Source organism: Gallinula chloropus (assembly GCF_964237585.1).
Source record: "Gallinula chloropus genome assembly, chromosome: 15".
In the NCBI taxonomy this organism is placed as follows: domain Eukaryota; kingdom Metazoa; phylum Chordata; class Aves; order Gruiformes; family Rallidae; genus Gallinula; species Gallinula chloropus.
Window position 1 is genome coordinate 10,714,368 of NC_140100.1, and position 23,945 is coordinate 10,738,312.

A 23,945-nucleotide genomic window follows, 5' to 3' on the forward strand; every position below is an offset into this window, starting at 1 on the left:
CATCATGTTAAGGTAATACCATGCTCTGTATTTTCAGCACAAGTGAAGATGGTGAGGAGGATGATGATGACGACAACACTGAGTCCAGTAGCAACGATGGAGACATGGAAACTTTTTGGTGTAACTCCGTCCCATCATATTGTGAGTTACCATTGAATTGGGCAGGTATCTGATACAGGCCAGGCACTAAGCACAGGCACTGGCTGTGATGCTGAACTTCATCATGAAAATGCACTGCACAATCCTAAATCTGATGATAGTGCTGTTAGACCTCCTTCACCCTGGGCTCTGGAAAACAAGACCAGCTTCTCATCCTCCTGCCCTTCTATATCCCATACATCTTATCTGGAAGATTTTACCTTTGTTTCAGAGTAGCTCAAAATGTGACTTCTTCAAAACCTCCATTTCTGAAGTTACATGTTTTCTTAATACAAGCCCAGACTTCCAAAAAAATCTCAATGTCTCAAGATATTTTAAATTACTTATTAGCCAAATAGAGTTTTAGCAGTGCCCTCCCTCCCCTTAAAGCTGTCCGTCAGTGCTACTTGTGGAGACAGACAGAAACACTACCTCTGCTCGGCCCAGACAAGCAGCAGGTCTAATATATTCACCTTCACTTGAAGGTAAGTTTCTTCAGTTACTTGAGATAAGGATGCTCCAGAGAGATTATCAAGTTTTTCCTGTGCCTATGGGAATACATGGACCACTACTGGCAATTACAGTCTCATCCCTTTCCATACATCTACCTTTTATAGAGTCTCAAATGCACCTTACTACAGTGAGAAGGTTTTACCTTCAGTGTCCAGAGCCCGACTTCTCAGCAGTTTAGGTAATATTTTCAGTGGGAAAAAAACACGACACAAAAGATATGAACTCTTTATTTGATGACCACAAGCCCACAATTACTCCAGATTAAATTTCTGAAAGAATTTAACTGATAAATAACAAGTTAGTAGCAACTTATACAGAACACAGACGACTTAAGAGTTCAGGTCCATCTTGAATCCACATCTCAGTTCTGTTTTTACAACTCATCAAGAAAAGGAGTATTTCCCAGATCCCCACTAGCTGCCATTGATTTCTTCCCACTGACAAACTTCTTTGCAGCCTGAAAATAAATCAGAAAGATGGATATAAGGAAATAATTGCTACACCTGAGTTTACATTGCTGTTATTAAAACAAGCAAATCCCAACACTACCAATTTTCCTTTCACTGTCTAAACTCACTTGGTTCTAATCCAGCTCTTCATTACTTTATTGTCTAAACAGGAATGGCAGTGTGACAGTTGGATATAAAAGGCATAAACTCTTTGAAAAAAGTTATTACTAGAATAATTACTATGCCACAAGATACACTGGACCTTTTCTTATTACTAAAGCTATTGCTAGCTGCTACTGCAACACAAATTAGTGGTGACTGGGGAAAACCAAGACTTCTACCTTCGGATTTCTGATGGATTTCTGTATGAAGTCTGCTTCAAGTATAAGCAACAAGGTAATTTAGAGTAGCCATGCAGTTATGTCAATTTATCACTGAAAGCCTAACTCTTTTATTAAGCACACCAAATATTCCTGACTTGGGAATCCTAGAAGCCTTAACACAGAAGTTCCCACACTGGAACTACCACCAAGTTTTCCATGAATACTGGTGGGCAGTTTTGGTAAACGGAAGTAGACAAGAATAGCACATACTTCCAATTCCACTAGCCTTACAGTGTACTGGATTAAAGGGTCTTCTGTTCATCAAGTAAGCAAAGACATAAAAAGATAGCCAGCTGGGATTCGTAAATGATTTGTTTTTTTAAAAGCCAGTGTATGTGTGTTTATAAACACAGGCACAAGTGAGCACAGGTTTTGTATAAACCATCTTACACAGCAATTGAGGAACACCTGGAGATGCCAACACATACTTACATTCACCACATCAGCAGTGGTTACAGAGTCGATTTTTTGAGCAACAACAGATGGTGATGTGTGTGTGCCAGAAACCAACGACTCGGAGCCAATTTCATTCAGTAACCCTTCTGCAGTCTCCACTGACATCAAATAGGTGGCTTTCAGCTGATTTCTGCCATCAAACAGAGCATCACAGATGACTGAGTGTGCAAGCCCTGTGATTACATTCCCCACCGCCCCCATAAGCACAAGAAGGTCTTGGTGCTTTCTATGTTTTCAAGATTCCTCTCTATTAGGAACCATTTTCCTTTTCAAGTATGGAACGGTTCTTTGTTAGGAAAGAGGCATCACAAACAGTTCAAGCATGAAAATGACAGGGTACTTAAAACACCTGCTGCCCTGGAGTGATCAGCCACCCCGCTCAGATCACAGAATCACAGAATTGCAGGGGTTGAAAGGGACCTCAAGAGATCATTGGGTCCAACCCCCCTGCCAAAGCAGCTCCCTAGGACATGTCACTCAGATAGGCGTCCGGACGAGACTTGAATATCTCCAGTGAAGGAGACTCCACCACCTCCCTGGGCAGCCTGTCCCAGGGCTCTGTCACCCTCACTGTGAAAAAGTTCTTCCGCATGTCAGTGCGGAATTTCCTATGCTCCAGTTTACAGCCATTGCCCCTAGTCCTGTCCCCACTCAGAATGTGTCTTTGTTTGAAATAACTAAGGCAGGTACCCCAGACATTAGACAAACTAATCTATCAAGTTTAAAAAATAGGTTTAAAATTTATTCTAGTTTCCCATCAAGAACAAGATTTACACAGAGCAATTTTGTTCTAAGTGACAGAGCAGCAACAAATATAAATGGTTAGGCTCCACGTGCAACAGTTCTGTTTCTCTTACAAGATAGCAAGTTCTTCCCTTTCATGCAGTCACACAGCTACATATGTAAATCTTATTTTTATAAGATAGGCCTTCTTTTTAAAAGTCAAAGTCAGAAAATGGTTTATTCCAATCAAATATAATTAAGTTGTTTGGTATTTTCAACTTCAAGATGCTACAGATGTCACTGACCTTGAATTTGGATTTTGTGGCAGTGTTTGGGGATTTTTTGGTCACTAAAGGAAAAAACTCAGTATAGAAAACATGTGAAGCTCTTCCAGAAAGGAAACTTCAAGGAAAAAATAAAAAGCCACAGCACTGTGTATAACTCCCTAATACCAGGCAGCTTTGTTAAAAAACAAAACAAAAAGCCCCCAAAACCACCACAGAAAAACCCACCCCACAACACTAATAAGCCAAATATAAAGGTCCAGAATTCCCCACTTAGTTACTAGTGACTAAGGCACAACCAATCTGGGTTGTTGTGTCCTGCATAGTCAAGCTGTATGTGGAGTCTTGTATTCCATATATGCAACAGGCGGTATATTTTATTGTAGCTGCTTGAGCAAATCTATATGCCACTGTACTGCAGGACTACAGTCTTAGGGGTTTGGTGTAGGTCAAGCACCAACTAACATGTACAACCCTCTATAAGTCAGGAACTCAAACTTTGTTGGTATTAACAGCATCTCTGATCATAATTTCCCCCCATCACAAATATTCCTGGGGCATGTATTTTGAATGCTTGGATGCAACTTCACTAATTCAAGTCATTACACTCCCAGACCCTCATTACCACTCTTCTTTGAAAATGCAGAAGATGGCTTAATAGAATTGTTTGGGGAATTGCTGCAGTGCAACTGTAAAGGGAATTACCCAAATAATGCAACTTAGGATTCTAATTTTAATACATTTTAATACTACAGAGCATGATTAAAACAGGAACATCTGCTGATAGTGGCTCATTTTTTTCATTGAAAGTGTTTTCAGAAAGCATGAACATTTGTTTAGCAAGTTTTCATTAGGAAATTATCCCTAGCAGAGAATCAGTATAGCTTTGGAAAAAAAACCCCAACAAAACTATTAACAGCACTTCCATTTTAACTTAGGAAAGTGAGCAGCTCCCCATGGAAATAATTACAAGAACAGCAATAAGCTTTGCTGCACAGAACAGTTTGTTTGACAAGTAGCTACATGTTAAGAAACTTCTCTTCACAACACACAAGACAGTTCTTTATGCACTTACTTTGCCCTTGTGACATCCTCATCGGTGACACTGCCCTGAGCAATTGCCTTTATCTGGTTCAAAGCAGCTTTAATTACCTGAAGAAAATTAAATCTTTTAAGACTTCTTCCTACATTGATTTTCAACATGTTATTTCCATTATCTGACATCTTATAAACTTCAGTCTGCCTGAACTCAATTCTGGACAGCTTTATAACACAGCTAAAAACAGTCATCCACAGTGTGCACTTAAATTGCAACACCATTTTTGTGAGTGTGTTTGGTTCTGGCAGCTCTGAGAGCCAGCACTTTCCTCACCATACGCTTAGGCTTACAGGTGTAAATCAGCAACTCAAGGTATTTTACTAGCTCCAGTTTGTATCAGGAATTTATACTTCCAGGAACCAACCACAAGTCTCCCTCCAGAGAGCTAAGGCATAGCTGAACACGTGGCATTCTTATACTAGAAACCAGGTGAACTGACTTTGTTTACATCAATCAGTCACTATTTCAAATCAGAACACTGGTTTGAGGGTTATATTATTAATACTTAAATTCTGATCAGCAACTCACCTCCCCAGCGTTTGAAGCCTGGGATATGGTATAAATCCCAAAGAGCCCAGAATCAGAGTAATTAACATTAAATGCAGAAGCCTGTAAAACAAACATGATCATCAGCTGTTACAAGTATCCAAACAAGACAGCATCGAGCATTGGAAAATAATCACTATTTGGATCTAAAATATTGTAATTTGGGAAGCTAAACTCCATCTGTGCAGAGGGAAGATCAGATTGGAACGCTGCTTGCAAATACTGCCACTTGCACAAGAAGGAACTAATCATGATCCGAGCTGGAGGTAGTAACCTCTCAAAGGTTATTGTATTTTACTTCAAACATTAGAGTACTGTAACCCTTTGCACTTACATCAAATGGCTGGGTAGATACTTTAGCAATACCCTGGCACAATTTGCTGGTTACATTGCTTCCCCTCTTGATAAGGGGTCCAGCACCCAAAACATGCTGAAGAATACTGAACGCATTGGCTTCTGCGCTTCCAACAGCAGCTCCTTCTGTTACAACAGCAGCGTGGACAAGGCTATCACCATTCTGTTCTCTGATTTCTCCTAAAAATACAACAGAATAAAAAGTAATGCAGCATTCAGTTAGAAACTACAGTACGTTTGGAGGTGTGGAAAGGAAATACTTCTCGTCAGGAGCTAGTTTCAGGGGAGAGAAGCCAGGGCATGAAGTTATTCCATGTCAGGTCACAAAGAAAGCAAGCAGCTGTTAGTAGCCTGCACGGCATTTTAAAAAGTCCTTTACATTCAAAAATTCTCTCACAAGCACAAAACCAAGCACCTCACTTAGCCTTACTGATCCTGAGCCTAAACCATACATAATATGAGATGATAAAACTCAGGAAGTCTCCAGATAACAAACATCCAGAAAAGTATCTCATCATCACGTCTATGATTCTATGATCTGCTAACAGTAATATTTATCCTGGTTTATAGAAACTGAAGTTATTCCACTCAAATATTAAATGCTAGAAACTATTCCCCCCACCTGTTTACAGCCATCTGATCTGATACACCAACTAAAGAACAGCTATTGACATTTATACAAGATCGTGCTCTTGCTTTTTATGACAACCTTCTTTTTAGGGAAGATCTGTTAGAAAGCTTACTGCCACTTCTCAACAGTTTTCAATCTATTCTTACAGGAATTTTCCCAAAACTCTTAAAGAGAAACCATATGCCAGCTTGTTTTTCACTTGAAATGATCTTGCAGGTGAAGCTTTGCTGGTGGCACGGGCTCAGTTTTATCCCAGAACTTCCCACGGTGGGGAACAGGCTCTGCTTATTTAGATGGGAGATGCCTCTGAATTGTCACTTTCCATGTACAGCAGCGTTTAGTACAACCACAGAGTTTTCAGATGTGTCTGAGAACACTTACAACAAAGAGTGTCAGTCAGTCGGAGCAGACAGGAGACGCACACTTACCCCCTCGATAGACAGCCTTGGCACTAGAAATGCCAGCCCCGCTTCGGATGTTCAGGAAGTGCTCTGCGACTTGCTTTAAGTCAGCGTGCTTCACCCCTGCAATACAACAGCTCATTCCAAATAATGTAATGGCACTGAAAAGCTACACCAGTTACATCCAAGTGCTCTAAGGGTACCCCAACATTTTACTTCTAGAGAACTCCCATTCCTACAGTGGTTTCCCCTTAGTACTTGCAGTGTCTGTTGAAGAGCATACATACCTATTCCTACAAGGGCCATTCTTGCACTTGTGAAATTGTTCTGTACAAAATGGTGAAGCTGCAACAGGAAATTCACATTTTAGGGTGTTTGGTATCAAGAACATAAATGGCAGCTGTGCTTCTGACATCCCCCATTCAGCCTTGCACTTCTTCATGCAGCAAGCCCCAGTACTTCCCAAGTACTACAGAGTAACATATTAGGCATTTTCCCATGACAGCTACAAATCCCTTTTATACAAGAACAGTTGTATTTCACTGACCACCTTCCTATCAGCAGAAAGCCACCAACATTAACCACCTCTTTAAACATGAATGCAAGCTCTGTAGCCAATAGTAACAGCTGCACAGAAATAAACTATTTTAACACCATATAATAATGTATACTGACTGTATATTTACTAAATTAATTTTCTCTGTCCTTAATTCTTGACAGAGAAACTGAAATAGGCTCAGAACACACCACAAACAATCCTACCTGCTCAGAAGTGATTTTTCCAATTCTGTAGTCCGGACAGTACAGGGGGTTTGCCAGAGCATTTTTATAAGCTGCAGCGTGCAGGTTTTCCAGCACTCCTGAGAGCAACAAAGTATCCATGATAATGATTAATATAAGAGCCCACTTTAATGAAAATAATGAATGAAACTAAATGTTACCCCAGTTGACAGAGAGTTGTGGTCCACTTTAAGGACCACAAGATCTGCAAAAGCAGGTCTGGAAAAATCTAATACTTGAGGAAATTCCATCCAAATCCTTGGAAACAGAATCTGGTCTAAGGGCTTCTACTCTTCGTAACTTACTAAAAAAGGAAGTAGTAACTTGCACATGATCAACACTTTTTGGCCTCAACAAGCAGCTCTAAATGCAGTGGTGTTTATGGGAGCAGTTAATAACAGCAAAGCCCAACATCTTTTTAATTAGTTTCAGAATCATCATCCTTTTCACTGCAACCATCTCTTGTTCTTGAGCTTAAGAAAGAACCATCTGTTTACAATGCTGTCTGTAGCTTTGTGGGACGTCTCACCTATCCCCCTGTTCAGATGCGGGATGCCAGTGTCCTCAATTCCCTTGTCATTAGATTTTTCTTGCATCCAACAGCACCCTGCTCATTCCTGTTGGATATTCTCCAAATATCCTTAAAAGAAAGATGACCGTCCTTTCTTTGTAGTTCTGATTCTGAACTAATTGGAAACACTAAACTACTATGAAACAGCCTGTAAGTTGATACAAGCTTAAAAAAAATACAGCAAAGATGTTTTAATCAGAATCAAGAACAAATAGTTGTGCTTCAATATAAGGCAAAGATATTCCAAAGTCCAACGTTATGTTGTCACCTTTAATGAGTTGTAAAACTTCACAGAGTAGGACAAATGATGTTTATTGTGCAGAACTACCTGGATGACTGGAGTTAAGTAACATAAGATACATTGGACTTGATATGGCTGCAGCTTTGTGTTTGCCTGTTTACTTTAAGCCCACAAATCTAAAACTGGAATCCATTTTCAGTGTAAGGAAAACACATACTGTTTTTATACCAAAATACACTACAAATTCAGGCAGCCTTTTGTAGAACACTGTTTCCGCACTGATGGATGATATCTAAGTACTGTTTACAGAACACAAGCTGCTGCAAATATGTTGTCAACAATAGTCATGACTTTCACATTCTATTTCAAAATTTAAAAAAAAAGGTAAAACAGAAGCTCTAGAGGAGAATGGTGTGAGCACTCAGCTTGTTACTTCACACATTACTTGCTAAATGTTGTTATGCACAGGCTGGAAAAAAACTGTGGATTTATAAAATAAATAAATCTAACAGACAGACAGACCACAGCTAATCAACAGGGAAAAGGTGCCAAATGAAATGGCCATATGACAAAGCAAAAGGGAAACTCTTTTTCCAAAGCTTTTAATTCTGAAGAAACTCCCAAGAAGCCAACGCAGCGGATCAGAAAATACACTTACCAACTTGAGGGTTCTGAAACGCGATTGCTTTGTCAACTTTTAGTTGTGGCTGCAGGTCAGTTACTTCCCATGGTCTGAACTCTGGTGCTGTGGTGACATTAAGGAGGTACTCCATTACAGTATCACTGCATGAAGAAGTTACAAAGGCATTAAACACAGGTAGGATTAGGATTGGAAGCAACTGAAGAATTGGAAGCAATGCAAACTGGTCTGTTAGCAACAAAATATATCACTCAAGCCAGTGCAGTTAATAGCTGAATATTTATGCAGTCATTTATTCATTTATTACAAAGACATGAAAAGTAAGTATTACTCCTGCCTGTAAAAGGACAGGTCTCTACTAGACCAATTTAGAGCTTATCTAGATACCTACACATAGTCCCGCAGGCATTCAACAGAGTAAGTCATTTTCTCTCTCGTTGAGTAGACGCTAAATAAAAAAAAATAAGAATCCATTTCAGCAGGGAACACAGAACTGGATTTGCACAGATATTCCTCACTGCTTGAATCTGTCAGCAAGGTATGGACTGGAATATCTAGGTGATCTGTGCTTGAGATGACTCTTTACAGGAGTGATAATACACATACAGCAGAAACAGTTACGACTAAAACTTGTATCTTAAGTAGGAACAAGTGTCTTGTGACCACTGGAATAAGATACCATGATAATTCAAAGTAACACAACAAATAAGGCTGAATAGCAAAACTTAATGAAAAACAGAGAGATGTATTAACAAAGGCAATTTAGAAATTACTCTCTTTGGGCAGTAAACATAGTCAGTCTTTTCCACTCACTTCAACACATTTGTGATTAACAGAACAAAAAACAGCAGAGTCTTCAGTTATAAAAACCCCTCCTTTTAACCAAATTCTATACAAACCAATCCTACTGGGTGATTTCAAGTTACACTGCAAGAAATCAGGCACAGCAAGTTCCCTCTTCTACTTCTCTCAGACTTTAAACTCTCAAATCACGAAAGCCAACTACTGTCTGCATTGTTCCCAAAATCACAGTATGGTGAGTGGTATCTATTCGCAAAAGATGGAGGAAAAAACATCTCCTGACTTCAGGAAGTTTAAACCCTGAAGAGGCAGAAAGAACATTAAACTTCTTGGACATATTCTGTTTCTTCCAGGTACACATTTATAGTTGAACTGAAAGGTGTTTTTGAAATATAAACTACAGCAGCACACATGAACCTTAACAGAAGAAGCAGAAAAAGAAGTTCCTTGCCAATGTTCACTATTCAAGTACCACAACCACACCGAGCTTACCAACCTACATACCGTTACATTTAGTGTTTTGTGTTTCCTTCAGTCATTCAGCTGGTTTGCATCTTACCAAGATTATCTTTATATGAGGTTACAAACCTTAGGCTACCCCCAACAGCCTCAATCCCACGAGTAATCCGGAAAGAAGATGCTCCTTTAGTAGTCTATTTAAAACAAAACAAAAGCCAACTTAAAATTCTAGCTGTTTTCAGAACAGGCCTGCTCAAAGCTGAAACAGTATCTGTGTATTCATTTATACCGAAGCTACTCTGAAAAGCTGAGCCAGGTGATACATGTATCCTTACTCCCTATTCTTTCTGCCATCCCTTCTGATTTTCCACCACACTTGCTCATGGATTTGCTCTCCAGCCCCATTCTAGAATGATCCAGGTTTGCCTGAGCATTTAATAGGGTTCTGTGAATTAGGTAAGCTTGACAAACCCAGGGCAAGGAATGCCCACACGAACTATTTCACTGATGGCAGTCTGGGGAAAAGAACTTCAGGCAGCAGTTGGGGAGGAGGTAATGAAGGAGGGGTATTTTTTTCCTGCCTGACACTGAGCCTGTCCAACAGCAGCCAAAGGCCTGTCAGTGGTGCTGCACAGCTCCTGCGGTCACTGCCTGGCTGGCATGCGAGAGAGGCCACGTGTCCATCTGCAGCCAGAGCCAGGCAGCAAGTGGGATGAATGGGAACAAGTGGAATGGCCACCATAGGTCACACCCACGGACATGTAGCCCCACATCCCGACCTGTTTAAACACAGCATCGCACAACAGTATTCCTGCAGCACCTACAGGAGTTACTCCTTTCAGCAACCGTAATCAAGTTCATATCAGGCAGCCAAATTAAATTCTACTGCAGCTTAAACAACACGAGCTCCATGCACAGCTTGATACGTGTATATAGTGTAAGACACCACAGGAGAGGGTAATTCTAAATAAATATCACTTTGTCTTCCAGGAAGTAATGTCATTTCTCAGGCACTTGAACCAGGTAGCCAAAAATCAATGTACATCATGTTCCACTTTATAAGATCTCTTACATTAAATTTTACTATACCATTCCTTTTCACAATCTCAAACCTGCCATCATTTCATCTCCTGCCAACACAGCCACCAACAGCATGAACACCTACCAAAGTAGATGCAAGACGAAGCAAGTGAGCAGTTCCCAAGTTACCAGCGGTTTCATATCTGCTGCCTGCTTTAATGAACACACCAATTCTTGAAGCTGGTGAGAAGTTTTCCAGAGAGGCAATAACTAACCCATTTGGTAACTTTGTGATCTGCAGTAAAACGAAAAAAAAAATGCTTTTGTCATTCACTGTCACAGTTCTGAGTTTAAAATAAAAAAAAACAATAAAAAGGAGAGAGAAAAAGTAGTGGTATTTGTACTGACCTCAAGATCCTCAGACTCTGGGGATAATTTCACTCGTTCTGCAGTTGCTGATGTTTTAACTTTAGGAGCTACTTTAAGGGAGTAAAGTCTCTTCTAGAGGGAAAAAGCATAAGAGAATGGATTTCCTGAATTGGTTCACTGCATGTTCCACTACACACTGAAAAAGCAGCAATACAGTGAATGACTTCCAGCCCCAGAGTAAAAAGTGATCCCCTTGTAATTGCAGCGACTGTTTTCTCACATCGCTGTTGGAACCTGTGCAGTGATTTACACGAGGTCTCTGGAAGCTCAACAAACAGCACTGTATGAAAGCTTTTATTTCCCTTCTCTTGCTGCTGTACAGGGGGAATCTCTACTCACACTACAGAGTCTGTAGGGCCACCGTATCCATACAGCGGTTCTTGCTGCATACAAAGAGGACATGTCACCCCCCAGACTGTGGGGTAATAACCAGAGTTATTGGCAAGAGCCTCCCCTTCAGCAGCCAGCACAGAAGTGACAAGACTATGGATTTCAGATCTGAAACGCTATTCCCTTCCACCCTTTTGGGAAGCTTCTTGTAACATAACTTTACTCATTACTCTTCTCAACTCCCTTACATCTCAAAAAAGCCGAGTGACGCTGCGCTGCTGCTCTCAGCTGCGGGACAGCACTGCCGGGCCTCCCCTGGCTCTGCCGCAGGCCGTTCCCCGGAGGCGCCCAGGAAAAACTCCTTCCTTCCCCCCCGCAAGCCCGTTCGGACGCCCGCTGCTAACCCCATCCCGACGAGCCGCCACCGCTCCTCTGAAACTGACTTTCGAGAGACGCCACCTTGCCGAGCGAGCCCGGCCAGCGGGGACCCAGCGCAGGCTGCGCTTGCTCAGCCCTCCGCCGGCTCCACCGGATCCTCCGCCCCTCCGGGACGAGCCGAGTCCCGCTTGCCAAGGGCACAACCAGCTGAAGCGTCCCCGGCGAGGAAGGACCCCCTCAGCGACCGCTCCTCCTCCCAGGAGCTCCGCGGGTGCCGCCCCCGGGGGGAGCCGCTCACCCCAGCCGCGGAGCTCTGCGGACACCCCCCGGGCCCAGCCCGCGGCCTATCTGACCTTCAGCCCCGCCGCGGCGCTCTGCCACCCGCCCGGCCGGCCTCCAGCCCCCACTCCCGCCCCTCGCCGACGGCCCCACAAGCACGAACGCGAGAGCTCTCTCGACCGCCTGCCTGCCCGCCCGCCCGCTGCCCGCCGGCCCGGCTCGCCGCCCCGGGGCTGGCTGCGGCCAGCTGGTCGGTCTCCTCGCCCGGCGCTAAGACAACCGTTATCCCCGCCGGCGCCGCTGCCTGCCGCCTCCCCCCGACACCACCACGTCCCACTCACTGAGAGGGAGCGCGCAACCACCGGGAATCCCTTCATCCTTCCGCGCCCCGTAGCTCAGCCCTGGCGAAGAGAACAAGATGTCTGTCCCGGAGGAGGACTCCGCCTTCCCGGCACGCCCCGCGCCGCAGCGACTTTCTAGCGAACGAACGCACGATCTCGGCTGCCGGGGCAGAGTCGCGTCTGGAGGACACAGCGACACCTAGCGGGCTGCAGGGCACACAAGCGCATGCGCAGAGAGACGCTGCCTCCCGGTTACCGGGCAGGGCCTCTCCGGTCCGCCGAGGCAGGGGGTCCCGGTGGGCTCGGGGCTGATAGCGAGCCGTAAATGAACCACGGCAGAGCCATTTCGTGGCGTTCGTGGCCGCCTTCCCCCGCGGCAATGCCCAAGGAAGGGCAGTGGCCGTTCCCGGAGGCCGGAGCTCGCCTCCCGCAGCGGCACAGCCCTCACCGGGGGTGTCCGCCGTACCCGTGCGGGGGAAGGGAGGGGGTGGGCGGCCCGCGGGGCGGCACCGGTGGGCAGCGGGGGCCGGGCCGATGGGCGGGGGCGCCCCGCCGAGTACTTAGGGGCGGCCCGGGACGGTGCGCGGGGCTGTCTCGCCCGCCCGGTGCTCGCCATGGGCTCCGCTCCGCCCGCCTTCATCAGTGCCGAGGAGGTGGAGAAGCACCTGCACCGCGCCAGCCTCTTGCTCCCGGCGCTGGAGGTTGCCCTGGCCAACTTCTCGGCCGGCGCGGCGGGAGGCGTCGTGCAGCCGGTGCGCACCGTGGTGCCGGTGCGCCCGCACGGCGGGTGAGGCGGGCGGCGGGGCCGCTTCCCGGCGGGAGGGGGGGGTGGAATGCCGCCGGCGGGAGGGTGTGCGGGGCGGGAGGGGGTCGGGCCCGTAGCGGGGAGTGGGAGCGTCGGGGAAGGCGTTGGGCGGCGATTTCCCGGTTAACAGCTCGGCAGCCGTCCGCGTTCATCCCCCGGGGCCTGCGGCTTGGTGCGGTAATACCGGTCCTTCTCCGCCAAGGTTCCTGGGCGTCATGCCGGCGTACAGCGCTGCGGAGGATGCCCTGACTACCAAGCTGGTCACTTTCTACGAGCACCAGGAGGATCCCTCCGTCCCTTCTCACCAAGCCACCGTCCTCTTGTTTGACCCGAGGAACGGCTCCTTAAAGGCTGTGAGTTTCCTGCGTGCCCCTCTTCGTGCTCCCGCAGCTCTCCCCAGGCCTGTGGAAGCCCAGCCCGGTGTAAATAGCTCTGAGTTTACTTATGGCATCAATGGAAACGTGATGATGGAGGCAAACCAGGTGAAGGTTGGGCCTAGAGCATCCTGTCTCTTGTACCTGTTCAAGCTGCTGGGTGTGATTTGAAGGGGCTCTGCCAGCTCCCCGGGTGACTGGCAGAGACCTGATAGGGAAAAGTTCAGCTTGCATTCAAAAGGAGACAATTCTAAATAGAAGAGTTGATCTGGAATCCTCTTAATTTACATCTAAGGAGCTCTGTAGTTGGTGTAACAGGGAACAGTGTTCAGAGACTGATTTTTGTTTGTTTTAAAGAATTTAAGAAATTTTTTTAGGGTATTAACCAGTATTATTGGTTCTTAAAGGGACAAAACTGGCCAAAGAAACTCTGTTGGGCCTTTATTCCTAAACTGTCTCAGGAAACAGGTCAGCTTTTTAATCCTCGTAATTCATTTGCACACAGTAGCACGTGGAGACAGGAGCCCCCTGCTCTGTGATGCACACTGAGGTCATTCCCTGAGCCTGTCAGCCCCTCGTGCAGGCTGGTGAAACACTGTCAGCATGTACACCTGGTCTTACTGGTGTGTGGAGTATCACAGTTAGACACTGTGGGATGTGTGGGAGAGCAAGAGAAGGGCAGGGCACAAGGAGCTATGTCCATTTGGGGTGTTAGGACTGGTTTTCACTGGTTTGTGCTGGTGGAATGACAGGGAAGAACTGGACTAGACACAGAATCTGCCCAGTTTAAATGTGGCTTGTGGTTGCTAGAATAGTAATTGCAAACTTTAATATGTTTGTGCCCTGTAATGTCACATAACTCATGAACTGGATGAGAATACATGTGTTGTCAGTGCTCATTTCAGTGTGTTGTGGTTTTTTCAAGGTCCTGGATGGCAGTGTCATTACAGCAAAGCGAACAGCTGCAGTTTCTGCAATCGCTACCAAGGTATGTCTGCTGCCTCCTAAATCGGGATGCAATCAGTGGTGGGGTGTCTGAGGTAACTAGAGGGAGTGATGTCAGCAGCTTTCAGTCCAGGTGAATTGTCATCAAATACAGCTTTCAACTGGATTTATGATAATGTATGTATCTTCAGGGAAGATTTAAAAGCTCAGTCTTACACTTTGAGCAAGTCACACCTGGCTGAACACTCCCAGTGCGATTGGGGAAGGAGCCTGAGCCATGTTCTTGCAGCCTGTTCTGCATGCTCTTGTGGGAATTCACTGAGGTGTCTTCCTCTGATCTTCTTTATCTTGTGTTAACATGTTCCTGTACTGCTTTGGCTGGTGCAGCTTGAGGGATAATTCAGCTTTAGACATACATCTTCTGCTGTAAGGCTGGGCCAGGTGGGTTTTACTGGACCTGGAGAAAAAGGGGGGAAAAACATGTTTCCAGGGGCAGTGTGGGTCCTTGTAAGATACATGGTGCCTGAGAGAGATGGATGACTTGTCCAGAGGTGGCTGTCTGTTTCTGTAGCCCTTTGGTTTTTCTCTTGTCACTGGAAGATATCCAGATGACTATCCCTGACTACAGCTGTAAAATTCAGCATCTGAAGCAGGTGAGGTGCCCCTTCCTGTGTGTTGCTTTATATCACTTCAGTTTTGGTTGGAGGTGATGTTTGGCTAACAGTGGGAGCAGAGCAAGTCACCATCCGTTGCACAGCAGGGTTTTAGCCCGCACCTCAAAGGATGAGGCAACAAGAAGAGGGCCAGAGCTGTTTTTCACCCATCAGCTTGGAAGGCTGATCTCACCGCTTCATTAGCGGCACTCTTCGTGCCCCTGTGATTCTATCCCTGGCAATAGAGCTAAACTGACATAAAATTGGAGTGAAGAACCTGTCCCCAAGAGCTTCCCCTGGTCCAAGGGGCAGAACAATTTCCAATGAATTCCTTGGATGTGAGGTTATAGGGCCTCATTCATCTCACCCATTCTCTGCTTGGGCAGTTGTGACAGTTTTTACACAGTTGAGGCTCTGCTGGCCTCAAAGGAGCTTGGCTGCTGAAGGGACTTCAGATCCTTCATTGTCGTCTGCTGTTTGGGGAGAGTTTCAGTAGTGTTTGAGTTGAGCTCATAGTTTTCATCTTGTCTTCTTTATGGCACTTGCTTTTCAAAGACCCATGTTTTTATGCAAGGAACCTTTGAAACTGGTGCTTCAGAGCCTTTCAAAGGAACATTACAAAGAGTTCTTGCTACTGAAAAATGGGATCAGTGAGATTTTTGTTCAATTTATTTGCTGCAAAATAACTTGTTGAGAGCCTAGACAATTCTAAAGCTTTTTATACACAAGTGAGTGGCCACAGCAAATGCATAAACAAGACAGAAGGATACCTTTGGGTCATGTGCCAGCAGCCCTCTCTTCACCTTAGCCAAGTACTGGGGAATCACAGGCAGAAACTGAACAAAGCAAACAACAACCAACAAAAAGACCCCCCCCAAACCAAAAACAACTGTAGAACTGAATTTTAATGCTTGTTCTTCAGAACCATCCCTGTTTTTACAATACCTGATGCATACGTATCCTGGCTCTTAAAGCACAAGGTCAGCTTGTAGCATGACCTGTGGCTTCACTGGATTGCAAATGAGGGTTTAATTTGGGGCTCTTGGGACCAGTTTATTCCTGCAGCTACTGCTTCCAGAATCAGTAGCTTTTGGTATTATGAGCCTGGTTTCCAGCCAGTGCAGAACATCAGCACTATGGCTTTACACTTAATTGTTTTCTTACGCTTATATTAGCGTGTGCTGGAGCCCCAGAATTTCTGTTGAATGTTAACAATTCAAGAGGCAGACAATAGAAAACTAGAATCCGAGAGGTACTGTGGTGACACTGGTCTTTGTGTTTTGAAAACTTATATACCTATAGTGGTAATTGACTGTTGTTTTATATTTAAAATGAATCAATGCTAGTTTTCACATTAAAATGATTTTCCGTGTAAAAGGGCTAAGGAAACTGCTTCATTTTACAGTATTTTGATATATGTGTGTCACATCTATTAATCTAATGTCCTTACACGTTTAATATTTGCTGCTGTTTAGCTGTTAATGCCAGCTTTGGCAGAAGTGCTGTGCATTTTGGGAGCTGGTGTTCAAGCATACAGCCATTATGATATCTTCATGGAGCTGTTCACGTTTAAGGAGGTAACAGACACATCTTCACAGGATACAGCTATTTTTCTCTATTAATACACTACAGCCAATTAATACACTACAGCCAATTAAGCTGAGAGATTAATCATACTTTGATTCTATTTCTACAGAAGCCAAGAATACTCTGAACAGCTCTAGAATTTCAAATGATGGTCAAAAAAAGGTCACAAAGTCAAGTTTCAGATGTTTTTTTGTCTCTGAGAAAATGCTGCTGTCTATGTCATGCTTGGATAAGCTTTCTGTGACCCTTCCTTATGAATATTTCCAATAAATATCTATTTTATAAATGCAGCACTACAAGGAGCTGTTATTCTGGCTTCTCTAAACTGCCATTCAAATATAACTGCCCACACATGAAACTCAGTATGTCACTTGTATGATGGGAACATTGAGGGGGAGGGGGGAGGAGACATGCTTAGGGAAATGTTATTTTTCAGCAAGGAAATCTGCTGATCAGCTAATCTGCTTGTTTGGGGTTTTGGGGGGGCGGGGGTTTGCTTGGGTGTTTTTTCTCCCTTGAAGGTCAGGGTGTGGAATCGCACCGAAGAGAGAGCAGTGAAGTTTGCTGATGCGGTGAATGGGCCGGTGCGGGTCTGCTCCTCTGCTCAGGAGGCAGTTACTGGGGCTGATGTCATTGTCACAGTCACTATGGCAACAACACCGATTTTATTTGGAGACTGGGTAAAACCAGGTGCCCATATCAACGGTACGCTGTGTGCTCACTGTTTAAAGGATCCACTTCATATCACATTGCTTTCCAGCTGGTTCTGATGCTAAACAATACTTGGTGCTTCTTGGGATGGGCCCTCTTCCCACTTGACTTTTTCCCTCTTAGTGAGGACCACCCATCCCAGCCCTGTCCTGCTTGTCTGAAGCCAGGACTCCAGCATATTCCAGCCCTGGATGTTTGCCAGAGCATGGGACATGCTGTTTTCCCCTAGTTGTACATCATCTTTGCTACTGTGCTGTCCCTTAATGTTCACCTTGCTCTCCACTTCCATAACCTGCACAAACACTTTATTCCCAAAGTGATTCCTGCTCATTCTACTCTTTCCCTGGTAGCTGTCATCTTCACCTGCTTTTGTAAGCTCCTCTGTTTGTTCTTCTTTGGGCTGATAAAATTGATTTTATTTCCCTTGAGTTAAAAAGATGCAGCAACTGTGTTAGAGGTCAAATTGTGAATGTCTTATGGTGAGGTTTGGTGGGGGGAGGTTGGGGGGCCTTTTACTACCATGTCATGATGTTGCCACACTATTGTTTGGAGCCTGTGGGCCAGCCCATGTTAGCTTATTGTATGAATTGTGGGCCCATTTATTACCCCACTGGCAGGGTAATAGAACAAAAGGGACTTGTCAAAGGAAGGTCCCACATTCCAGCAGCATCCCACCAATTTTTCAAACTCAATTTAGTCCTTTGTCATTGAATGTCGTTGTCTGTGTTATGTCATGGGATGGAAGCCAGCAGCACAACCCAAATCAATTAAGGTCTACAGTCACTGGGGCGACACATACAGAATGCTCTCTCCTTTACTTGCCTGCTTGTTTTCTCTCCATTGAGGCATTTAAACAACATGGAATTTATTATTCCATCACAGTTGGACACTTTTCCAAAGCATTTGACTGTGGTATAACTGGTTTGGGTCTTTTAGCCCATAACTAGTTGATAGTGATCTTGCTCTATTTACAGAGTTAAGCTCCTTGATAAGTGAAAGCCCATAACTTGCTCAACTGGTAGTGCTTATAAAGTTACAAGGAGTATTAGGAGGCTCTAGATTTAAAAATCCTAATTAGTAACACTGAACTCTGAACTACTTTTGCATGAAATGTGGCTTGAATTGGTTTTAAACATTCCTTCTGAGTTCACTGGTTTTGCTGTCGTAGCTGTTGGAGCAAGCAGACCAGACTGGAGGGAACTGGATGATGAGCTGATGAAGAACTCAGTTCTGTTTGTGGATTCCAGAGAAGCTGCTCTCACAGAGTCAGGAGATGTTATATTATCAGGGGTAAGGCTTTCTTACACTGTGGACTTGGTTTTTGTGGCAGTTGGCTTGCATTTGAAATGAATTACTACTGAGGATGTGCTGCCCTGAAAGCTTTTAGAGCATCATTTGTAGTGATTAATGCTCTCCAGGCACAGACTGAAAGAGAAAGGGTTTTCAAACAGACTTCTATACATCTGTGCCCAAACCATACAACTCCACATCAGCCACTGCAGGGCACCACATCACAGTAGCAGGTTTTCAGCAGTGGCCTCCAGGCACGCTGACAACATACTGGTTTTTGACAGACCTGTGTTTCCTCTACTCTGTGTTAACAAATAGATTTCAAAAAAACATTTAAGACCTCTAACTTTCTTCCCATAATATTTCATTGTGGATGACAGACATGGAGCCTCTGTCGAATGGGTGGCAGAAGCCAAGCTGGCAGGGAGCTGCAGGGATCTGATGGCAGGGACCCTCTTGGGTTTAATGAAGGGGGTTTTCCTCTTTTATTTATTCTATCTTTTTTCTGGAAAAATGTCAGTTTCCACTTTTGAGGTTTAATGTCAAGGTCAAGACACAGGAAGGTGTGTGGAACCCCATGTGTTTTGTTGGGTAACGAGCTCTCCTCTGTAATTGCCCGAATGAGGAAAGTCTGTCAGCTAGTTTTCTCTGAAAACCATTCCACTCCTCTGATTTCTGTCCAGTTTCTGTATTTGTCAGGATACTGATCTGCTTCAGCATGGAAAAGGAACTGGTTCTGGGACAGCAGAACTGGAGGAGCTCTTTGTTTTGAGGTTACTCAGCATTTCTCTTCACCTATGTATTGGATATTATGGCTTTGCCTAAATCTATGTGTGTTTTACAGGCAGAGATTTTTGCTGAGCTGGGAGAGGTATTGAAGGGTACAAAACCAGCCTTGCCTGAGAAAACAACAGTGTTTAAATCTCTGGGTAAGAACACCCCCTCCTGTGTACGACCCTGGGAGGAAACAATGCCTTGTTCTTTAGGAGGTTCCCTGCGTGTGGGAAAGCTGCTGATCATCTTCAGATCTGCTGGGGCAGTGCACTGGCCAGAAGAAACCAGAATATGATTTGCCTCTTCCCTGTCTGCTTCCCTGTTATTTATCTAGCAGGACTGATGTGTTGAGAAGTGATAGGGAAGCAAATGACCGATGGGAAGAGGTACACTTTCCATTTCCTCATTGCTCCACACATGACAGTAGCGCTTACTGGTTCAGCTCTGACTGCCCTGCTGTTACACCCTGATGTCTGTCTGACCAGCAGACAGCTGTGGGCTTGATGTTTGGGAGGAAAAAAGAGGTCCCAGAGGGCTGAGTTCTGATATGAATACTGAGAATTAGACTCATGCTATCCAGTGAAGTTCATTTGTCACAGCAAACAGTTACACGATGGCTGCAAGCTTGGAATGTAGCGCTGTAGGTGCTGGGGTGGAGAGTGATTTCTGTCCAGTTAAATCATTTCCTGAGCCCTCCTGTGCCCTCATGAAGCTACATTATTTTGCACAGCTGAAGAACAGTTTGAAGGTGACTTTCATTATTCTTTTTTCTTCTCTTTTTCATTTTCCCAGGCATGGCAGTTGAGGATACAGTAGCAGCAAAGTTTGTTTATGACTCGTGGTCAGCTGGTAACTAGAGAAGTCCACAGTGCCAACCAGGCCAGAAAACTGTTTGCACTTAGCTTCCTTGGGTCTGCTGCTAACAAGAAAGGCACCAGTCTTATTTAAACATGGCACTTCTAGAACATTCAAGAATGAAAAGTAAAATTCCAGCAAAAGACTAATTTTTACTGTTTTCTAATGTCAAGTATTAGATCCCTGCAGTATTGCTAATAAATGTATCTTGTGTAAGGGCAGGTATTGGTGTTTGCAGTGATGCTAACAAGGGTATCTTTATGTATTTTTGGTATAATTCTGGAATCAAGCTTTTCCTCCTGAATTATTTACACAGCAGAACTCTGTGGGTATATTTTGTGGGTTTTAGAGAGGTAAGTCCTACCAGAGTGAACGATAGTGGCTTGGAAAATGGGCTCTGGTATCATATTTAACCGTGCTGGTACTTTAAATGCAGCTGTGGGTTTCAGTGCCACACTGTTGGTAACCTAATCCTCTGTCTCTCCTGAACACCTCCCCTTCCCTTCCAGCTCATGCTGGGATTTGGAAGTTGTAGTCCCCACTTTCACCTCACACCAACCCACCTTCTCTGCCCTCAGATCCAGGGTTTTTCATTAAAAGAGTGCACAAGATCAGAGCTGGTATTACATATGTTTTAACTGAGAGGAAACAACCTCCTTTGTGTGTGTGGCCATTTTCATGTTACAAGGAGTCACCTAAAATGTGAGCACAAAGTGGGGTTTGCTTTTAACTTACCTATACTCTGGGGAGATTTTCCTATGACTGGTGTTTGTAAGCCCTTTCTAAGCTTCTGCAACTCAATTTCAGTAGGATAAGCTTCCTCTCTGCAGGCAAACATTTCTGCCTTGGCTGTGCTATGCATGGACTGGTAATTGTTCTTTTATCCCAGTGGGGGTTTGCTGGGGCAGGAATTGCCACAATCCTTTCTTGGCAGAGGAGCCCAGTGATGTTCTGCATAAGGAAAAGTTCCAGTTTTGGGCTGTTATGCAACTGCCTTACAAAAGGCTGAGCATCTGCTGGAAAATGGCTATTGCCCTGGAAACAAATTCCTGTCTGGGGCTGGAGCTGTGCCTTATGGAGCATTATTGTCACTCCAGTGCTGGTGTGTGTAGGCTGTGCAGTGTTTCCTCACTCTCTGAAGGGTTAGATGATAGGGGCATCCTGCATTGCTGCCAGTAGACTACAGCAAAGGTTGGCAAGCAGCTAGTGTTAAAGCCCTTGATGGTGCAGAAGTAAGTATAGAAGAGGTTAATGAGTACAGTGCAGGTGTGATGTAAATAGCTGTAAGCTTGGTGTAAACTAGTTGGAAAAAAGTAGTAAGTGGCAGAGTCTGTAATTTGCAGAGTTTTAGTGTGGAAGGGGACCTGACCCATAAGTTAACAGGGCCAAAGGCTGTGTGTGCAGATGGACAGTGAACTCCACTGACCTTGCTTTGCATCAGCAGAAACTTCTCTGTAGGCTTTTGCATTTTTCAGCTGTAGTAAAATTACCCTTCTGCTTCTGCAAGTGTGTTTCCTTCTGTGTCACTGCTGAAGTGTTCAGAAATGGGTGTGTTGACTTAGCTGGCCACTTCAGCAAGAGAGACCTCCTCTAGTGTGAGACAACCACGGAGATCATCGGTGCTCCTGTTGTATGGTTCCCTACAACTCAGGAGCTGTATGGGAACCTGTGCTTACTATTTATGGCAGTGTTATCCCAGATCTGTGCTGGGTGGAATGAGGTTTGGAGTCTGAGGCATAGTGCTTGGGAAGAACACACGTGAAAATAAGCTCTGTCCTCTTCTGCTGGCTGTGCACTTCTGAAGTAGATAGAGCTGGTTCAAAAGCTGGTTCTGAAAACCTGCAGTGTTCTCTGCTTTTGTTGGCAATAGGAGGGTCTGGGAGCCCAGCTTCAGCCATGGACCTCTGAATTCATGAAAATGATTCAGTTCAATTACAGTGGGAGTCTTGAGGTTTCTCTGAGGGGAAATAATAGGCTTGATTTCCATGTTTCCTTCTCTTGCACTATTTCTTGAAACTCTTGATTTGTAACTTGCACTTAACACTAAAATTAAATAGATAATGCTGTCTGAATTTCATGTTGTCTGTTATTTCTGGCTTGGGTGGGTCTGTCAGGTTTGTGGGGTATTTTTGAAGATGAGGAAGAAAGCATTCAACTTGTGTGATTCCTTTCTCAGTGACTGATCACTGAATATAAAGGGGGCAGTAAATTGAGACTGCTTTGCTTGCCTGTTGTACTTGGCTGTGCAGTTGTCCCAGGCTGCCTGTTCCCTCCTCTTGATGCCTGCCCAGTGCAGAGTATTACATCCTTAAGGGAGGAGGGATTCATACATGGCAGTGAGCTCCCATGGGTTTATGGTTGGGATTGAGCTGTAAATGTGGTACATAAAGTGTCTGCAGCTGAACTGCACTGTGTGAGTGCTGCTGAGGAGTGAGAACTGGGACCCACTACTGTAAATTATAAGAGACAAAGGAGGTGGGGAAGAAATTTGGGAAACACATCAGTGGAAAAAGCTGAAATGGGAGTTGCCTTTTGTATTGTTACTGGTTCTCCCCCAACCAGTTGTTGCACAGATCTGTTTCATGCCACCGGCCACTTCCCAGGACCACCCTGCAAGAAAGGGACTGGCTCTACCCACTTCATTGTTTTAATTCTCAGATGGGGTGTGTGTATCTGGATCTTGGGGTCTTGCTCAGTCTCTAGATGCAGTCACACAGCGTTACTGTGGCTCCTGATCAACTCCCTGAGATTCATCATTTCCTTCTTGCTCTGTTAAACCTTGGGGGGTTCCTTTGCCTTACTGAAGTCAGCCCAGGAGGCTGCTCACAGAGCCAGGGGGCTGCTGTCTGGTTTAATCGCTGTGCTGAGCACTGCGGGTTGCACAGGGCAGGACTCAGATGTGACTGTTTACTAGGAGAAAATACCAACCTGGGCAAGTATGGGAATCTGAGGAGGATGGAATGTGGTATAAAGTCCAGCCAAGAAAAGGAGTTACGGTGGAGAAAGTGGAGTAACGAGAAGAGGTGGAAAGAAGGACACATGACAAAGTAGATTATTAACTGGGATCAATGTCCATGAATGCAGCAGAAATGGTTGCTGACTAATGGAAAGCTGTAAAAAGAGATTTAAAGCTGAAAGTCCTGTTAATAATTGTACAGGACTCACATCTCAGCTCTGGCAGAGCGAGACTGCTCCAAGCACTGGATCAGATCCACACAATCCCACCTCAGTGATTAATTCGTGTGGGATAGCACTGTCTTTCCCTGGGAACCTTGCTGTGAATGCTTCTGGACAGACCAAACAGGAGCTTCCATAAAGACATGGCCTCCTTTTCTTCCTCTCACCACCAGCTAAGTGTGTGTGTGTGCTCAGTTCTGTGCAGTCTTTAGCCTGACAAGAACCAGTGGCCATCGCTGGGAGTGCTGGTTCCTGGGACTTCATACGGTAAATACACCTGTAGGAACCCTGGTGAGGGTGTACTGAACTGCACCAAACATTGAAAATAAAGCCTCAGTTTCTTGTAGGTCAAAGGATTGTAGTCTTGATGCCACTTCGGATGTGATGGGTGGTGGGACATGGGTCCAGTGAAATGAGACAGGAGAAAAGAACACACAACTCACACCCAACATCTGGCAAGGCGGTCCATCTATTTTTAAATTAACATTAATACAGTAGCAAAACACTTACTGACAAGAACATGAAACT

General features: G+C 44.8%; 2 protein-coding genes across 2 annotated transcripts; one reads left to right on the forward strand and one right to left on the reverse strand.

Annotated features, from left to right (window-relative positions):
* Positions 1 to 862: 862 nt before the first annotated feature.
* Positions 863 to 12,378, reverse strand: UQCRC2 (ubiquinol-cytochrome c reductase core protein 2). The gene is made up of 14 exons (XM_084270813.1): positions 12,247 to 12,378; positions 10,898 to 10,990; positions 10,635 to 10,784; positions 9,599 to 9,663; positions 8,601 to 8,657; positions 8,228 to 8,352; positions 6,740 to 6,837; positions 6,265 to 6,322; positions 6,005 to 6,100; positions 4,926 to 5,125; positions 4,574 to 4,654; positions 4,022 to 4,098; positions 1,916 to 2,069; positions 863 to 1,108 (listed from the first exon to the last, which is right to left on the reverse strand). Exons 1-14 carry the CDS (start codon positions 12,280 to 12,282, stop codon positions 1,025 to 1,027), a joined length of 1,374 nt encoding a protein of 457 aa, XP_084126939.1. The 5' UTR covers positions 12,283 to 12,378; the 3' UTR covers positions 863 to 1,024.
* Positions 12,379 to 12,860: 482 nt separating this feature from the next.
* Positions 12,861 to 20,461, forward strand: CRYM (crystallin mu; the record flags this gene model as incomplete). The annotated part of the gene is made up of 8 exons (XM_084270886.1): positions 12,861 to 13,033; positions 13,254 to 13,404; positions 14,351 to 14,413; positions 16,499 to 16,600; positions 17,132 to 17,315; positions 18,490 to 18,611; positions 19,456 to 19,540; positions 20,178 to 20,461. The coding sequence occupies 8 exons, from the start codon at positions 12,861 to 12,863 to the stop codon at positions 20,240 to 20,242; spliced, it is 945 nt and encodes a 314-aa protein (XP_084127012.1). The 3' UTR covers positions 20,243 to 20,461.
* Between the last annotated feature and the right edge of the window lie 3,484 nt (positions 20,462 to 23,945).